Source organism: Narcine bancroftii, chromosome 10 (assembly GCF_036971445.1).
Source record: "Narcine bancroftii isolate sNarBan1 chromosome 10, sNarBan1.hap1, whole genome shotgun sequence".
NCBI classification, from domain to species: domain Eukaryota; kingdom Metazoa; phylum Chordata; class Chondrichthyes; order Torpediniformes; family Narcinidae; genus Narcine; species Narcine bancroftii.
In genome coordinates this window covers 79451525-79471820 of record NC_091478.1, presented here as the reverse complement: position 1 = coordinate 79471820, position 20296 = coordinate 79451525, and the positions used below count along the sequence as shown (strand labels likewise).

General features: G+C 40.9%; 1 protein-coding gene across 5 annotated transcripts in view; it reads right to left on the bottom strand.

Annotated features, from left to right (window-relative positions):
• The window catches only part of dpep2 (dipeptidase 2), a 124478-nt gene that overhangs the window by 38485 nt on the left and 65697 nt on the right, over positions 1-20296 (bottom strand). For 4 of the 5 annotated variants that reach the window (XM_069901546.1, XM_069901548.1, XM_069901545.1 and 1 more), the window contains one exon: positions 4-215. In XM_069901546.1, coding sequence (XP_069757647.1) covers positions 4-137 — 134 coding nt within the window. In that variant the 5' untranslated portion in view covers positions 138-215. Of the gene's footprint in view, positions 1-3; positions 216-701; positions 947-20296 lie in introns of those variants that run through there. The other variant, XM_069901549.1, reaches the window with a different exon arrangement.

Sequence of the window (20296 nt, the reverse complement as noted above, 5' to 3'; positions counted from 1 at the left end):
TACCCGTCAATCAATGGCGCGGCTCTCATTAATTCTTGCACGCGTTCCCTTCCTTTCTTCTCACTTGCGGACACCAGTCCAGAGAACAGGAGCAACAGGAGGCAGCGATCGAGTAGGAACAATGAGCAAAATGCCATCGTCTTGATGCAAATCCCCTATCCTGGAGAGACGAACGCAAAAGGACAATATCCTCGAAGTTCCAGACAGCTGCTTAGCTGAAAAATAAAAACAAGTATCAAAACGTAAAGTAGCAGAACGCATTCTTTCAAAGACATGATGCCCGCTCATAAATGAATGCAACCATGGAGGACAACAGCACTCTCGGGGGTGGGCAACCTTCAATGTTACCAATGCACGGTAAACCACAGCTAAGTAAAATTGAGTCATCTCTAGCGGACAGTTTGAGAGATCCAACACAAGGCGGTTCGTCCTGAGCCCGGCTGCGGACAACTGCTCCCACGTCCACAGTGTGTCAGGCAGAAGTGGCCGGAAAAGTTGACTGTTCATTTCTCCCCACCGATGCTGCCCGAGTTCCCCTCTCCCGCCGATCTTCACTCAATATTCCAGCATCTGCAGTTTTACTGCTTCGTCGCTCTCCCCTCTCTCCCTCCAAACTGTCCTCACTCCAGCCCGACCCCTGCGGATCCACGTGGCCCGAAAGTCTGTCCGCTGGACTGAACAAGTCTCGGGTCTTCACCAACCTGCGTGCGAGCCCCGGAGCCTCTGCGGGGATATATCACGCCTTTCCTTTGCCCTGATGTCACTGAGCCCTGCCGTATCTACTCTGAAGCTGCATCATCTCGTTACCGCTGGTATCTTATGGCGTGACGAGGTTGGGTTTGTAAAACCATTTACACGCTGTTTCCCACAAGTAGCTGAACGCACCAATCGTCTGGGAGCGGATAAAGATTGTCCTCTATTGTTGCATTAATTAATGAGCAAGCATCATGTCTTTGAAAGAATGCTCATGCAATGATATCTGAAGGTTGAGTCGATTTACTTGTGTGGCAGAATTACGAAAAGTTGCAAAAGAGTTGCTGTAAGCTTCCAATTCAGTCCCAAGTGGACAAATAAAGTTACTTGGTACATTGCATTCTCCAACACTCAATGTTATTCTTTTTTAAAAAAAAGTACTCTGATTTAATGCACAGATTTATCAAGTTTTTGAAATGACAAACATTTTTTCAATCTATCCTATTTGGAACTATAGAACAGCAATTAATCAGCATTACTTAACATTGCAGCCTCTACTAGCTGTGTATTGTTGCCACACAGGTCTAACAATCCAAATTCAGATCTACACTCAGTGTTATGTGGAGTTTGCAGTCTCCCTGTGACCATGTGGGTGTGCTCCAAGGTGCCCTGATTTCTTCCCACATTCAAAGATATATGAGTTGGTCAAGTGTCTAATCATTAATCATCCTCTTGGCATGTTCCCCTGTGACTGCAGGATGTGCCACACTTATGCCCACACCTCCTCCCTCAACTCCATTCAGAGCCCCAAACAGTCTTTCCAAGTGAAGCAACATTTCACGTGAATCTGCATGGGTTATCCACTGCATCCATTGGTCCCATTGTGGCCTCTCTACATCAGAGGGATTGGATGCAGATTCAGAGATCACTTCGTTGAGCACCTTCATTCTGCATCAATAACAGGGACCTCTCAGTAGTGTTCCACTCCCGCTCCATCATGTCTGTCCATGGCCTCATGTACTGGCAAACCAAGGCCACCTTTAAATTGGAGGAGCAATTCTCCAACTGGATGGCATTAACATCTACTTCTCTGGTTTCTGCTAGCCAGTGGTTCTCAATTTTTTCCTTTCCACTCATATACCATTTTAAGTAATCCCTATGCTATTGGTATTCTATGATTAGTAAGGGATTGCTTAAAGTGGTATGTAAGTGGGAAGGGAAGGTTGAGAATCACTGCTCTTGACCCAATTGTTACTGAAAATATTTTGCTTGAGAAAAATTGTCATTGGCCCATTTCCTTTGGAGTTATGAAACCGTGCACATAACGAGTCAATGAGCTACAATTAAAACAGTGGTTTTCAAAATTTTTCTTTTTACTCACATACTACCTTGAGTAATCCCTTACAAATCACAGAACATCTATGGCATAGGGAATACATAAAGTGGTAAGTGAGTGGAAAGAAAAAGGTTGAGAACCACTGTACTAGACCATTCCCCATTCTACATCTCTTCCCTTTCCCTCTGTCTCCCTTCCTCCAGTTCTCTGCCCTCTTCCTTCTTCATTCAAGATCCATCCCCCTTTCCCCTGTTTTCTGCTGTGCTGTCCTTCCCTTACCCACCTATTACCTCTTGCCTGTGGGCCTATGCTTATCCCCTCCCCAGAGTCAACATCGTTACATCTAATCGGTGAGGGAGCATTAGGGTAACCATGTGGAGGGGGGCGGGCCACAAACTGGCATTCAAAAACTCAAGGGTGGGGAGTGGGTGCCATACCTGCCAGGAACCTCCTCTTTGCACTGCCATCACACATCCTCCTCCCTTCATTGTAACAGAAAACTACGTGCGCATGGAGATGAAACCATGTGACACTAGGGACACTACTGATGCTAGTACAGTGGGTGGGTTGGGGCATAATAACCTATTGGGAGGCATGACTCCAGAATGTCCCCCATGAGCTTGTCCCTCCCCCTCCTCCCCCACCATTTTATTCAGGTGCCTGTCTGCATTTTACTCATTCTTTGATGAGGGCTCAAGTCCAAAAATTTGGTTATGTACCTTTATCTTTGCAACACATGGCACCTTTAGAGTGCTGAAAGGGTCCATCCCAAGTTGTTAGCATGATCTAATGGCTCAGTGCCAGGAGGGTTAATCCAATTCCAACTGCCAATGGCCCAAGGCCAAGTACAGGCAGGATGGAGAGTCCAGTCCAGGTAATTTACATGGTTAAAACAGCAAGGTGTGCAATAATGGGTGGGGTGGAACCAAACCTTGACTGGCAGCTGTGTGCCTTCTGACGAGGTGGGGGGGGGGGGGGGGGCAGTGCTGTCACATGACAGCCATGACACTTCCCAATATAATGGGAATAGGGGAAGAATAGTTCACAGGGAAGGTGGATTGTTCTATGAGCCAAATGGCCTTTTATGTCATAAAGGGATTTGGAAAATGATCAAAGACTTCCCATTTTCGGAAACAAATTTGACATATGTTTTAGGAGCTGGGGGAAGAATAACATTTAGATGCTAGGGCCTGCAATGTGCGCACTGTATTGGAAGCAGCAGCAGCAAATTAATGGAAGCACATAACTGATCCCCTGCCATTAACAAAACAGTTGTGGATTGAAATTCCTTAAAAGGAATTGAGACCAATGAATAATTCTGCTGATTATCTATTAAATATATAAATATCATTATTTCAATGCTATAGAAAGATAAAAGCCACTGAATCAAGTTGCAGCAATAAACAAACATTAAAATAAAATGACAGTTGCAGGGAATATTTAAATAAAACCAGAAAATGCTGGAAACATTCAGCAGGTCAGGGAGTATCTGTAGAAAGCAAAACAATTAAAGCTTCAGATCCAGTACCCTTTATCAAAACTGTCTATCTTTTCACTGACCTACTGTTTTCCTGTGGGTGCAGTCTATGCAGAGTTTGCATATTTTTTCTATCACCTTGCAGGGTTCTGCTCTTTCATCTCACTATATACTGGTAGGTTAACTAGACATTGTGAGTAAAGGGAAAGTGATAGATGAGTATGGGAGAAAATAAATTGGAGGGATACACATAAATAAGGAATGGAGTGGTGGAATTACTCCCCTGACACCCATCACGGACCCATTTGGCTGAATGACCACTTTCTATATCACTAGAGGTATACGATAATGACTCCTGACACCCAAAAGCCTCTTCGCCATTGACATAAACAAGAAGGAACACTCCATAATCAAGCACTCTCTGCATTCGGGCTGCAGTGTGTGCCATCTTTAAAAAAAGGGTGTCCAATACTCCAATACAACCTTTCAAATCCATGCCCTCCACCTCCCTGAAATACAAGGACAGCACAGGAACATTGCCACATGCAGGTTCTCCTCCAAATGGCACACCACACTGACCTGGAAATCTCAACGTTTCTTCATCATCAATCTAAATCAGTGGTTTTTAAACTTTTTTTCCACTCACTTACCACCTTAAGTAATCCCAATGCCATAGGTGGTCCATAATTAGTCAGGGAATATTGGAGAATGGCAAATGTAGTCCCCTTGCTTAAAAAAGTTAGTAGGGAGAATCCTGGGAAATATAAACTGGTGAGTCTTATGTCAGTGGTGTGTAAATTAATGGAGAGAATTCTTAAGGATAGAATCTATGAACATTTGGACAAGTACAGTCTACTCAAGAATAGTCAACATGGCTTTATGAAGGGAAGGATGTGCCTCATGAATCTAATTGAGTTTTTTCAAAAGGTAACAAAAGAAATTGATGAGGGCAGAGCAGAAGATTTGACAAGGTCCCCCACGAGAGACCCATCCAAAAGGTCATGAGGCATGGGATCAATGGAAAATTAGCTGTATGGATAAAACACTGGCTCATTAGAAGAAAGCAGAGAGTGGTAGTGGAAGGAAAGTATTCTGCCTGAAGGTTGGAGTGCTGCAGGGAACTGCTCTGGGACACCTGTCCTTTGTGATTTTTATAAATGACTTGGATGAAGAGGAGGATGGATGGGTCAGTAAATTTGCAGACAACACAACGGATGGTAGAGATGAAGGTTGTCGAAGGTTACAAGAGCACAAAGACAGGATGCAGAGTTGGGCAGAAAAGTAGTACATGGACTTCAATCTGGATAAGTGTGAGGTGATGCATTTTAGAAGGACAAACCAGAAGGTTGAGTACAGGGTTAATGGTTGGTTACTTAAGAGCGTGGATGAACAGAGGAACCTTTGGGTTCAAATCCATGCATCCCTCAAGATTGCCTCACAGGTTGACAGGATAGTTAAGAAGGCCTATGGGATGCTGGACTATATTAATAGGGGGATTGAGTTCAGTTATAGAGAGGTCATGAAACAATTCTATAAATCTTTGGTAAGACCACACTTCGAGTATTGTGTGCAGTTCTGGTCATCTCATTATTGGAAGGATGTGGAAGCTATGGAGAGGGTGCAGGGGAGATTTACCAGGATGTTGCCTAGATTGAGAAATGAGTCATATGAGGCAAGATTAGCAGAGCTGGGACTTTTCTCTTTGGAATGTAGATGGATGAGAAGAGAGGATGGGGGTCTACAAGATTATGAGAGGCATAAATAGAGTGGACAACCAGCACCCGATTCCCTGGGCAGGAATAGCAAACATTAGAGGACATATGTACAAAGTGAAGGGAGGGAAGTTTAGGGGAGACATCAGGGATACATTTTCTTTAAACGCAGAGAGTTGTGGGTGCCTGGAATGCCTTGCCGAGAATGGTGGTGGAGGCTGAAACATTAGGGGCATTTAAGAGATTCTTAGACACATGGATGAAAGAAAAATAGAGGGTTACGGGATAGGTGTTTAGTAATTTTTTTAAGGAATGTATGGGTCAGCACAACATTGAGGGCTGAAGGGCCTGTACTGTAGTGTTCTATGTTCTAAAATTAATCAAACTAATACCTTTGTCGCAATCTATGCCATTTGTCTCTATTATCCCCTGAAATTTATTTTACTTATACTTGGATATTGAGGCTGAATCTCTTTTCAGAATTAAGGCATTATTCTAATATAATAACCGACATTAAGACTGAAATCTTCTGCCATTTAAATGGTGTGAGAGTTAACAACCAAATATTACAGGAAGCAGAGAGGTTTGTGTAAACATTGAGTCTGCAAAGTTCCAACTGGGCAGCTTGTCATTTCCTTTGTTATGGGCCCAGATGACCCCTAAACCCAGCTGCAATAGGAATTGACCAAGACAAATGAACAAAAGTTAGCATTGTTGTAATGGATTTCAGTGAAAAGCCTGCCTAGTAAGATAAGAAGAAGCACTCAGTTGATAAATACAGCAAGATTTAATGCATTTTAAACAGCTTTGTTAGAAATAGATGTACCTTCACAGAAATTGCTCGAGACAAAAATTGAGAACAAAGAACATGTATTAAACAACAATGCAAAGTTGGGTGCTTCCCCTTACCATGGGAGTACACACATACACTGGGGCTCACCCAACTTTTATACAGTTCATTTCAGTATACGAATACCCTCCCCCTTACATTCTTCTGCCTCCTGGAGAGGTTTGGCATTAGGTAATCCTGCCTGCCTACGTGCTGTTTCTGTGCACCTGGAGGACCAGGGGGTATCCTGTCGGTGTCTTCTCATGTCATTGTCCTCATTGTCCTTATTCACAACATTGCCCTTGTCCCCATTCACACCTTTCCGAGGTTCAGAGCTACAGTCTCTTCATATGCAGAGTTCGCTAATCCTGTCTAGGGTTTACTAATTTAATATACATAACTTGATAAATCTGTGTAAGGCTTACTAATTATATATGTAGAACTTGGTACTTCTGTCTAGGGCTAGGAGACCCTTATCTCATCCAGACTATCTCAACTTCCTACATTCTATTATTTCTTAACCATCACTCCACATGTCTGCACTAGTTTCCCCATCTTTCATATTTTATGTCAAGTTTCCTCATCTCTCACAGCTTCAAGAATAGGCAACTAAAAGGGAGCTGGATTGTTGAATATGATTATTTATTTTAAACAGGTCAGACAGGAACTGAAGAATTTGCTTCCCAGTGAAGAGGAGATTCCCTTCCAGGAAGTTCAGAATTCCTGTCATTTGAATCTCAAAAATCCTTTCCCATCTATGAACAAGTCATAACGCAAAGGAGTGGCTCCTATTTTCATCACCATATCTACCATTATTACCTCTATCACTGTTCAGCATTTCAACTGATCAGTGAATAGAGTCGAACATTCTTGGCAACAAAGCACTTCCACATGATTAAGCAGAGGAGTGATCTGCAAAAACAGCCTGCATGAAGAAATGAAGTGAAAAAATGAGAGAAATGTGCCATGTTCATTTTCTCCTAATGTCCACAATAAAATGAAAACATTTAAAAACTCAATAAAGTTAACATGGTTAGCATGTAACAGTGCAAGCAACCAGGGTTCAAATCCCATACAGTCTCGAAGGAGTTTGTACATTCTCCCCGTGTCTGCGTGGGTTTTCCATGGGGGCTCTGGTTTCCTCCCATCCTTCAATACATACTGGGGTTGTAGGTCAATTGGGCATAATTGGGCTTGTGGGTCAGAAGGACCTGTTACAGTGTAGTACAGGAAGTCCTTGAATAATGCTATTTCGTTGTAATATTGATGAGAAAAATGGTTTGGTTTCACTTAAAGTAGCACTTTACATCAACATTAAGTGAGGCCCTTACTGTATGTCTAAACACTCTTTTATTGTATGGTGGACAATTACTCATTTGAGATACTTTAACTATTCTTTGGCATGGCTTTACGGACGAAGATTTATGGAGGGGTATGTCCACGTCTGCTGCAGGCTCGTTGGTGACTGACAAGTCCGATGCGGGACAGGCAGGCACGGTTGCAGCGGTTGCAAGGGAAAATTGGTTGGATGGGGTTGGGTGTTGGGTTTTTCCTCCTTTGTCTTTTGTCAGTGAGGTGGGCTCTGCGGTCTCCTTCAAAGGAGGTTGCTGCCTGCCGAACTGTGAGGCGCCAAGATGCACAGTTGGAGGCGATATCAGCCCACTGGTGGTGGTCAATGTGGCAGGCACCAAGAGATTTCTTTAAGCAGTCCTTGTACCTCTTCTTTGGTGCACCTCTGTCTTGGTGGCCAGTGGAGAGCTCACCATAACACGATCTTGGGAAGGCGATGGTCCTCCATTCTGGAGACGTGACCCACCCAGCACAGTTGGGTCTTCAGCAGTATGGATTCGATGACTATTAAAACCAAACAAAATGCACATGCTGGAAGAAAAATACAAACAGAAAATGCAGGAAACATTCTGCAGGTCAGGTAGCATCTGGAAAGAGAAACTTTTTTTAAAATGATATTTCTTATCCTAAAATGTTAAACCTGCTTCTGTTTCTACAATATTATGGGAGGCATAGATAGGGTGGACAGCAAGCTCCTGTATCCTAGGATAGGATCAGCAAACACCAGAGGACTTATGTACAAAGTGAAGGGAGGCAAGTTTAGGGAAAACATCAGGGATATGTTTTTTACACAGAGAGTTGTGGGTGCCTGGAATGTATTGCCGAGGGTGGAGGAGTCACGTGATAGAGTAGTGGCCGGTCAGGAAAACCAGCCCTCTCCAGGAAAATAGGAAAAAGCAAAGCATAACAGAAATAGAGTACAAGAAATAGAAGATAAAGATACAGAGAAGAGAAAGAAGATGGCTTCCAAGAAGGAGAAAGTAAGAATAGCTTGGAAAAAAAGTAAATGTTGTCGGAGAAGAAGGAAGAAGGCCTTACCTGCAGGAAGGAACTGTGGTGACGAGGAACGCCCGACCCTCGAGGTCAGTACCTGCCCTACAGTGCTGCAACCCACCAGCCGGTACACTACAAAAATGGCTCTCGAAGCCAAACAAAAGTGCGGAGTGCACAATCAGAGGAGAAAGAGGACACTGGTGGGAGGGGTGCTCAGCAGAGGAGTGGGCTGTCATAGACCGAACAGCTGAGAGATGCCTGACACCAGGGCTCTCTGCTGGAGGATAAGGAAGATAGCAGAAGAGGGTGCAATGAAACAGACGTGGAAGACAGATGGAGGGAAGATCGACAAGAAGACCAACGTCAAGAAGCACAACAGACAAGCAGCCCAAAAGGGGAGGAACAGCAACAAGGCCCAGCAAGAAGAGGCCTGACAAAGAGATACAAGCTGCTCATCAAGAAAAACACAAAGGAGAGGACACAAACACAGATACAGACACAGAAGAAGAGGTAAAAGAAGACCAAGATCTTCACAGAGAAATAGAAGGTAAAACTGATGAACAGAATATAGATAGTCTTTTTTGAAGAACAAATGAGATCATTAAAAGAAATGTTGTCATTAGAGTTTAATGCAAATAAAAGTAAAATGAAAAGAACAGAAGATAAAATGCAAAGGTTAGAACTGGTAATGACAGAAATAGGGAAAAGAGTAGAGAATGTGCAAGAGCAGGAAACGGCTGTAGAAATGGAAGTAAACGACTTACGAGAAAAATTGGAAGTGACGAAAAAATTAGAGACACAAGAGTTGTTATCTCAGAAAATTGATATGTTGGAAAATTATAGTAGGCGAAACAATATAAAAATAGTGGGCCTGAAAGAGGGTTAAGAAGGCACAGACATGAAGGAATTTATAAAAGGATGGATCCCGAAGGTACGTGGGAATGACAGAAATGCAGGAAGAAATGGAAATAGAAAGGGCACAGAGCATTAGCTCCGAAACCACAGGCACATCAAAAACCAAGATCCATCTTAGTAAAATTTTTGAGATACACGACAAGGGAAAATATACTGGAGCAGGCAAGGAATAAAGTTAGAGAAGATAATAAACCATGGGAATACAAGGGTCAAAAAATATCTTTTTCCCCAGACATAAATTTTGTACTCTTAAAGAGGAGGAAGGAATTTCTTCTTCTTTGGCTTGGCTTCGCGGACGAAGATTTATGGAGGGGGTAAAAAGTCCACGTCAGCTGCAGGCTCGTTTGTGGCTGACAAGTCCGATGCGGGACAGGCAGACACGGTTGCAGCGGTTGCAGGGGAAAATTGGTTGGTTGGGGTTGGGTGTTGGGTTTTTCCTCCTTTGCCTTTTGTCAGTGAGGTGGGCTCTGCGGTCTTCTTCAAAGGAGGTTGCTGCCCGCCAAACTGTGAGGCGCCAAGATGCACGGTTTGAGGCGTTATCAGCCCACTGGCGGTGGTCAATGTGGCAGGCACCAAGAGATTTCTTTAGGCAGTCCTTGTAAGGAATTTAATACAGCGAAATCAACTTTATGAAAAAAAGGTTACAAATTCATATTAAGACATCCAGCTGTGCTTAAAATATTTATACCCGGGGTGCAAAACAGACTGTTCTCGGATCCAGAGAAAGCGCAAATGTTCCCAGAACATTTGCAGGACAGATGAAGAGATGTAACAAGAATGAAGAATGGCGATAAAGTATATATAAAGATGTAAAAACAATGTATATGTAAAGAACTAAAGAGGGAAAAGAGAAAATAAGGAAGGGAGTAAGGGGGAAAAAAAATAAGAGAGAGAGCTTTGTTATATGTGTTAAAAAAATGTTTTCTGAAGAGGGCTGGGTGGAGGGGGAATAACCATCGCTGCAAAATCAGTTGATGCTGTGAACACGATCGCAACCCAAATGAAAAGGGGAGTTGTGGTTGCCCGGCAAGGGATATGGGACAACTCAGAGAGAGGGGGAACTTTTGGGGTTAAGGTATTGGGTGGAGGGGGAATAACCATCGCTGCAAAATCAGTTGATGCTGCAAACACGATCGCAACCCAAATGAAAAGGGAAGTTGTGGTTGCCCGGCAAGGAATATGGGACAACTCAGAGAGAGGGGGAACGTTTGGGGTTAAGGTATTAGTGGGTGTGGGAACTGTGGGGGTACTTTGTCTTAAATGTGTTGTCATATATTAAGTATAATGAGAGAAAAATGAGAGATGAAAATGGGGAAAAGGGGGATTGAAATGGCAAAGAGGTGGAAAAGAGATATAAGATGGCCATGTTCAACTATATGACTAAAAACATTAATGGAATACGTAACCAAATTAAAAGGAAGAGGCTACTAAATTTATTGAAGAAGGAAAAAATAGATATAGCATTTGTGCAGGAAACGCATCTAAATGAAGCGGAACATAACAAACTAAAGAGAGAATGGGTAGGACACATAACGGCAGCATCCTATAACTCAAAAGCTAGAAGTGAGGCCATACTAGTTCACCAAAATGTACCAATCAAAATAGAGGAGGAAATAATAGATCCAGCGGGGAGGTATGTAATGATAAAGTGTCAGATATACTCAGAATTTTGGAATTTGCTCAATATATATACGCCTAATGAGGAGGAACAAAAGTTGATGCAGGATATTTTTTTGAAGATTGCAGACACACAAAGAAATATATTGATAGGAGGGAAATGTAACTTTAATTTGGATCCAATGTTGGATAAAACTGGACAAAAGACAAGTAAAAAGAATAAAGTAGCCAAATTTATGGTTAAATCAATGCAGGAAATGAAACTTATGGATATATGGAGGAGAGAAGGAATTTTCATAATATTCGAGTAGGCACAAAACTTACTCAAGGATTGATGTGTTTTTATTGTCAGCCCATGTTCAAGGGAGAGTTAGGAAAACTGAGTATAAAGCTACTATCAGATCATTCACTCCTATTATTAGCAATAGAACTGGAAGACATCCCACCAAGAACATATAGATGGAGGTTAAACTCCATGCAACTTAGAAGACAGGAATTTAGGGAGTTTATTGAACACCAAATTTAAAAATATTTTGAAATAAACACAGGATCAGTGAAAGACAAATTTATATTATGGGATGCAATGAAAGCCTTAATTAGAGGGCAGATAATAAGTTATGTGACTTAGATTAAAAAGGATTACAATCGGGAAATAGAGCAGTTAGAAAGGGAGATAGTAAGTACAGAAAAGGAATTAGTAAAAAGGGATGATATAATGAAAAGGAGAGAATTGGCTGACAAAAACATTAATTACAAAACATTACAAATGTACAAGGTTGAGAAGAACATAATGAAAACAAAGCAAAAGTATTACGAACTTGGAGAAAAAACACATAAAATATTAGCCTGGCAACTTAAAACAGAACAAGCTAAAAGAATGATACTGGCATCAAGGAAAAAGGACAAACAAATTACATATGATCCAACAGAGATTAATGAAAATTTTAAGGAATTTTATGAACAATTGTATCAAACTGAGAATGAGTGGAAAGATGATAAAATAGAGGAATTTTTAGCTAAAATTGAACTGCCAAATTTGCAAGAAGAGGAACAAAACAAACTAAGAAAACCATTTGAAATAGAGGAAGTACAGGATATATTTTAAAAAACTGCCGAACAATAAAACACCAGAAGAGGATGGCTTTCCAATAGAATTTTATAAAACTTTTAAAGAGTTATTAATTCCTCCTCTCCTGGAAGTATGAACCAGGTAGAAGAAACACAAAACTTCCCAGATTCATGTAAGACAGCAATAATTACAGTAATACCAAAGATGGGAAAGGATCCATTAACACCAGCATCATATAGACCAATATCTCTGTTTAACTCAGATTATAACATAATAGCAAAATTATTAATAAACAGATTGCCCGATTGTGTACCTAAAATAGTAAAACAAGATCAAACTGGATTTGTTAAGAAAAGATGAACAGTGGACAATGTCTGCAAACTTATTAATCTAATCCACGCAATTCAAGGAAATAAGAAACCAACAGTGACTGTTGCTTTAGATGCAGAAAAAGCCTTTGACAGAGTAGAGTGGAATTACTTATTTAAAGTCTTACAGAAAAATATATAAATTGGATTAAAGCATTGTATAATGGACCACTGGCAAAGATAACAGTAAATGGGTATGTATCGAGTCACTTTAAATTAAGTAGGTCAACCAGACATGGGTGTCCACTATCCCCCTAATTGTTCACCTTAGCAACAGAACCTTTGGCAGAACTGATAAGAACAGAAAATAAAATAAAAGAGATAAAAATAAAGGAGAAGAAGTATTAAATCAGCTTATTTGCAGATGACATCATAGTATACCTCACAGAATCAGAGGTATCAGTAAAAGAATTACATAAGAAATTGGGGAGAAAAAGTCACTGTATATGTGTGAAAAAGAAAAAGTGTATATCATGGCTAATGTGATTTATGGTGTGAAAAATAAAAAATTTAAAAAAAATTGAAGGAATATGGAGAAATATCGGGGTACAAGATCAACGCAAATAAAAGTGAAGTGATGCCAATGAATAACGCAGACTATACAGAATTTAAAAAAGAATCACCATTTAAATGGCAAACACAAGCAATCCGATACCTAGGGATCAGGTTAGATAATAACTTAAGCCACTTGTACAAACTAAATTATTAGCCACTAATAAAGAAATTGCAGGAAGACTTAGAACATTGGAAAGAATTACCACTAATGTTGATAGGGAGGGTAAACTGCATTAAAATGAACGTTCCCAAGGATATAATACTTATTTCAAACATTACCAATTCCCTTAACAGAAAAATTCTTCAAGGAACTAAAGAGAATAATAAGGAGATTCTTGTGGAAAGGAAGAAATCTAAGGGTAGCATTTGGATAAATTAGCAGAGAGGTATAATCAAGGTGGTTTACAGTTAAGAAATTTTAGAAATTATTATAGAGCCGCACAATTGAGATATTTATCAGATTTTTACCAGACAAGGAAATAGGGGAGAAGGTACCGGAACATATACTTTATAAGTGGGATGAAAAGCTGGTGCAATATATAAACTCACCATTACTGCATCATTTATTTAATACATGGAAGAAGATCCACTTAGAAAGGAAAAAACGAATTATCAAATACCAAAATTACTATTGACGCAAAATCCGCTAATCCCTTTTACAATAGGTAACCTTTCCTTTAGAGAATGGGAGAGAAAAGGAATCAAAAGAATAGAAACTGTTTTTTTGGGAAATAATTAATTAACATTTGAACAGTTGAGAACAAATGTGGAATAACTTATGGTACAATGTTTGCATATCATCATTTGAAAGTGTATTTAAAGGATAAATTGGGAAACAGCTTGAGATTACTTGAAGGAAACAGCTTTGAATACGTGATTACTGACACAATGATGATTAAAAGATTTATAACCAACATGTACATTAAGCTGCAAGATAAGGAAAATGAAATAAACTATAAACCTAAGGAGATGTGTGAAAAGGATCTAAGCATAGAGATAAAAAATGAAGTATGGGAAAAGTTATGTTCTGGAACTATGAAGAATACAATAAACACAAGGTTATGCATGATACAGTATAATTGGTTACACAGGGTTTATATTACTCCTCAAAAATTAAAAAAATGGTATTCAACATTATCAGATAGATGTTTTTGCTGTAAGAAGGAAATGGGAACAACATTAAATGCAACTTGGGCATGTATGAAAGTAAATACATTTTGGGAAGAATTAAATCAGATACTAAATAAAATTACAAAAGATAAAATAGCAAAAAAAAAACAGAGATATTTCTTTTATGTAACATAAGAAGTAGAGAATTAGGCCTCAAATTGGATAAAGTGCAAAAAAAATTCATTATTATAGCCTTAGCGATAGCAAAAAAATGTATAATGTCAACTTGGAAAATGGAAGAGAGCATGAGTATACAGCAATGGTACATGGAAATGAATAAACGTATTCCACTGGAAAAAAAATAACATATAATTTAAAAAATAAAGTCACAATGTTTGAAAAAATTTGGGAACCATACATGGAACATCCCCTAAAATGTGAATGAAAATGATAAGAAAACAAAACGACTAGATTTAGTGTGTTATAAATAGATGACACATTTTTCTTGTTTATTTTCCTTTGTGTGAAAATATTGTTTTATGATTTTATTGTATTGTATATGTTGAATATTTATGGGTTTTGGAGGGGGGTGGGTAAAGGGGAGGGAGGGAAAGGGGGAAAAAAGGGGAGAAAATACCACTATGTAAATTTAATGCGACACGTTTGTACATATTTTGGTTGTTATGGTTCACAGTGTGAAAAATAAAAAAATATACAAAAAAAAGAATGTATTGCCAGGGATGGTGGTGGAAGCTAAAATATTGGGGGCATTTAAGAGACTCTTAGATTCATGGAGTAGTTCACGGACAAGTTGCTCTTGTGTCTTGGTGTGAGCTTGCAGGCGCCTCAGATTGAAGAGACTGCCATCCGTGCGGTACCGGATGTAAACACCGTCTTCATTGTTAAGGTCTTTATTGGCTTGTTTCAGCATCATGCTGAAGAAGATAGTAAAGAGGGTTGGTGTGAGGACGCAGCCTTGCTTCACGCCGTTGTCAATGGAGAAGGGTTCGGAGAGCTCATTGCTGTATCTGACCCGACCTTGTTGGTTTTCGTGAGAGCCAGCTCTCCAGCGCATGACGATCTGTTTTGCGGAAACTCCCAAAATGGTTGGCCTGGAAGTCAGCCTGAAGAAAACTGAGATCCTCCATTAGCCAGCTCCCCACCATGACCACCAGCCCTCCGACATCTCCATCGAGCACACTGAACTCAAAACGGTCAACCAGTTTACCTACCTCGGCTGCACCATTTCATCTGATGCAAGAATCGACAAAGAGATAGACAACAGACTCGCCAAGGCAAATAGCGCCTTTGGAAGACTACACAAAAGAGTCGGAAAAACAACCACCTGAAGAAACACACAAAGATCAGCATGTACAGAGCCGTTGTCATACCCACGATCCTGTTCAGCTCCGAATCATGGGTCCTCTACCAGCATCACCTACGGCTCCTAGAACGCTTCCATCAGCGCTGTCTCCGCTTCATCCTCAACATTCATTAGAATCCCTTCATCACCAACATCGAAGTACTCGAGCTGGCAGAGTCCACAAGCATCGAATCCATGCTGCTGAAGACCCAACTGCGTTGGGTGGGTCACGTCTCCAGAATGGAGGACCATCGCCTTCCCAAGATCGTGTTCTATGGCGAGCTCTCCACTGGCCACTGAGACAGAGGTGCACCAAAGAAGAGGTACAAGGACTGCTTAAAGAAATCTCTTGGTGCCTGCCACATTGACCACCGCCAGTGGGCTGATATCTCCTCCAACTGTGCATCTTGGCGCCTCACAGTTCGGCGGGCAGCAACCTCCTTTGAAGAAGAACGCAGAGCCCACCTCACTGACAAAAGACAAAGGAGGAAAAACCCAACACCCAACCCCAACCAACCAATTTTCCCTTGCAACCGCTGCAACCGTGCTTGTCTGTCCCACATCGGACTTGTCAGTCACCAACGAGCCTACAGCAGACGTGGACATACCCCTTCATAAATCTTCGTCCGCGAAGCCAAGCCAAAGAAGAAGATTCATGGATGAAAGAAAAATGGAGGATTATAGGGAAGGGAGGATTTAGTTTTTTTAGGAAAGGATATATGGGTCGGCACAGTATCAAGGGGTGAAGAGCCTGTACTGTGCTGTATTATTCAATATTCTATCTTTGTTAGTTATTGGGGACAACTGAATTTTGGTCAGGGCTTCCACAGGCCATCTCTACCAACAGTAGGCCTTTTTACTCTCCCGTTTAAAATGGGGAATCCCAGGAAATTTTCCCAGGAACCCTGCTGTGAATCGGTGATGTGAAAATGTTGGCTGCAGACCCAGGTAATATTCCTGCACCACCCTCTCCCTGTGGTATGAAAAGCCAAATGGCCAAACAGGGGAAGAGTTGTGACATCAGTGCTTGCATGATTTATTTTAAATTAAAGAATCATACCACCTGACAACAGCGGGGGCCATTTCAAGGCCACTTTGGGACTTTGGAACTGGTCTGCATTTCCCAGAGTGGTTCCAGCTACATGAGGGATTATGGGTAATGAATTCGGCCACTGATCCCACATTGTGCCACTGTTATAAAATGCCAAAGCAGCCTGGGGTGGGGGGGGGTGTGTGCAAGTGACAGACAGCTGGGGGGGGCGCGAGGGGTGACGATGGCCAGGGGTGGCGTCTTTCTCTTATGCTTATCTTGCGAGTGTTCAAGGCGTCAGCACTTTGGGCGGGAAACCACCCCCCCACCCCGCAAATTGTCAGGGAGGGAAAATTAGAGGGAATTTGGACCGCGGTGTAAAAAGCCTGGGAGGTCCTAGGAATTTCACCTGGGTCCAAGTAGGGTCACCGCTCACTGGCGGTGTGAAAATGCTAACCATCAAACATTTTGGTTAGATCAACAAATATGACATAGAGGCTTGTCTGCTGCTCAACACATTTCTTTTGGAGCTGCTTCAGTGAAAATATCATATCCACTGTACCAAAAACCACACTAGCTTTCAGGAAGGATGTGGTCATTGACGTTGGACCACTGATGTTGAATGATTTTTGTGAGGCTACAACTGACAGAAGAGAGAGATGCCATGATAATTGTTGTGATCTCTCTTGTCTCCCTTGTTTTTGTAGATGGTCATGAGTGATGCATCTTTGAAGTCTTGTTGTAGTTCTGCAGCTCCTTGCGACTTTGTGAATAGCTGGTGCAGTCATGATGTCAGTGTGTTATACTGGTAGATCAATACCATCAGGCCCTGGTGCTTTGATGGGTTTTAGCTGTTTGATGGCTTTGATTACCTTGTGAAAAGTAGGGCGAACATCTAGTTTGAACAATATGGGTCGAGGGTGTATGCTGCCCAGTGCTTTATCAGTGATGGTTCCTGGGCTATTCAACAGCTCATAGAAGTGTTCTTGCCATCTTTTCATGTGCTCTAACTTCTCAGTGAAGATGGATGTACTGACTTTGCTCAGGAGTTGTGAGGTACCTTGCTTTGATGGACCATACACACCTTGGATTCCTTCATAGAAGCTCCTTGAGTCTTTACAATCAGCGAAGGCTTGTAACTCCTTGCCCTTTTTTGCTCACCACTGGTCTTTCAAAATTCTGAGCTGCCTTTGTAAAGTTGATTTTGCACTTAAAAAGGCACATTCTTTGGAACGAATTTGGGTGTCAAAGAAGAGCTTGGTGTGCAACAGCCTTAGCTCTTAGAAGGACTTGTGCAGATTGGTTGCTCTCATCAAGCCAGTCCTGGTGCGTACATTTTACTTTCCCCAAGGTATCTTGGGCAGCGCTGTAGACCGTTTATTTGAAAGTATTCCAGTGTTCAGTAATATCGTGTGATGGATTCTCAACCAGTCTGCTTAGAGCAATTTCCATGGAGGATTTCAGGGCATTCACAGCGTTTCATTTTGGTGGTGTTCAGCTTTTTGGGTGGTTTGGCAATAATCAGTCTGCATGGAGATTTGATCAATAATCTGACCACACCATTTGATCCTCCATGCTTAACTCTGGTGATCCGAACGTCAGAGATGTCTCATTGTCAGGTGATGACATAGTCAATGAGATGTCAGTTTTAGATCATGGATGCATCCATCTGTATTTGAGCTTGTTTGGCAATCTGAACAGTGTGTTAGTAAAGCACAGTTTGAATTCTGTGCGCATCAAGAGAAGCAGTAGACGAGGAGTCACGTGATGGAGTAGTTGCCGGTCAGGGAATTCCAGCCCTCTCCGGAAAAGTTGAAAAAAAACACACAAAACACAAAGGTACAAGAATAAAAATTAAAACAAAGTAAAAGTAAAGGTGAGAAGAAAATGGCAGCGAAGAGAGAAAAGTCGAAAGCAACGGGAAGAAGAGAAGAAGAAAGAACGTCGGAAGAAGAAGGTGAAGGCCTTACCTGTCCGAGGAGGCCCGCCGTGGAGAGAGAAGCCCGCTCCCTCAGGTCAGTGGAAGTCCCGAGCTCGGGACTACAAAAATGGCTAGCGGAGCCGAGTAAAAGTGTGCAAAATAAACACACTGACAGGAGGGGGGAACAGCTGAGGAGTCGATCTCCACAGCTGAGAGTGACAGCTGCAACACAGGAACAGGAAGAGAACACAGAAAACAACGAGAACAAGAAAGAAGAGAGCAAAAAGAAAACAAGGAAACAACAGATGGCCAACCCAGAGGAAGAAGAAGAAGAACATAGAGAAATGGAAGAAGAAGGGAAAGACAGGACAATGGATATATTTTTTTTAAAGAATATATGGAATCAGTAAAAGAATGGTAATTACAAGAATTTAATGAAATAAAAAGAAGAATTAAGAGTGCAGAAGAAAAAATGAATAAAATAGAGATGGTCATATAAGAGATAGGAAAAAGAGTGGACAATGTGGAAGAACGAGAAATAATCGTAGAAATGGAAGTAGAGGACTTAAAAGAGAAATTAGAAGAATCTAATAAAAAAGTTAAAGAGGCACAAGAGCTGTTAGCTCAGAAGATAGATATAATGGAAAACTATAATAGAAGAAATAATATAAAGATAGTGGGCCTTAAGGAAGATGAAGAGGGCAAGAATATGAGAGAATTTATAAAAGATTGGATCCCCAGGGTCCTAGGAAGACCAGAATTACAGGAAGAAATGGAAATAGAGAGGCCACATAGAACACTAGCCCCAAAACCACAGCCGCAGCAAAAACCAAGATCCATTTTAGTAAAATTCTTAAGATATACAACAAGAGAAAATATATTGGAGAAAGCAATGAAGAAAATAAGAGAAGACAAAAAGCCACTGGAATACAAAGGTCAAAAAAAATTTTTCTATCCAGATATAAGTTTTGAACTCCTGAAGAAGAGGAAGGAGTTCAATACAGCAAAAACGATCATATGGAAAAAAGGATATAAGTTTATGTTAAAGTATCCAGCGGTACTTAAAATAGTTATTCCAGGGCAACAAAACAGACTATTCTCGGATCCAGAGGAAGCACGAAAATTTGCAGAACAACTACAAAACAAGCAGAGAGATAAAGACATGTAATGAGAGTAAAAATGACCATGAACTATACGTATGTGTGTATATGAGTATATATATATATATATATATATATATATATAGATGTGTATGTATATATGTGTGTACATGAGTGTATCCGTACTTAGAGGAAAATATATAGAGTATAGATAAGAATTAATAAGGGAATGAAAGTGAACAGAGGGAATTAAAAGAGTGACCTTTGTTATATATGAAAATTGAAAACTTTTCCGGGGGTGGCTGGGTGGGGAGGAGTTACGGTCACTGCACAATCAGTTGACGCTTGCGAGTGAATTCGCAAATCCAAATGGAGAGGGGAGATGTGGTTGCCCGACAAGGGATAAAGGGCAACTCAGGAGGGGGAGGGGAGAATGGGGTTAAAGAAATTTTAGATAGGAGAATAAGGGAAATGTTTGATGTTTGAGAAATGTTGTCTTATAAAGTGTTCAAAACAAGAAAGCAGAAATGGATAAGAAGGAAAGGTGATGATGAGGAAACGGAAAGGGAAGATAAACAAAGTATGAAATGGCTACATTGAACTATATGACTTTAAATATTAACGGAATACATAACCAAATCAAAAGGAAGAAACTGCTAAATTTACTGAAAAAATAAAAAATTGATATAGCATTCGTGCAAGAAATACATTTAACTGAAATGGAGCATAAGAAATTAAAGAGAGATTGGGTAGGACATGTAACAGCAGCGTCATATAATTCAAAAGCTAGAGGAGTAGCTATATTAATCAGTAAAAATGTACCAATTAAAATAGAAGAGGAAATAATAGATCCAGCAG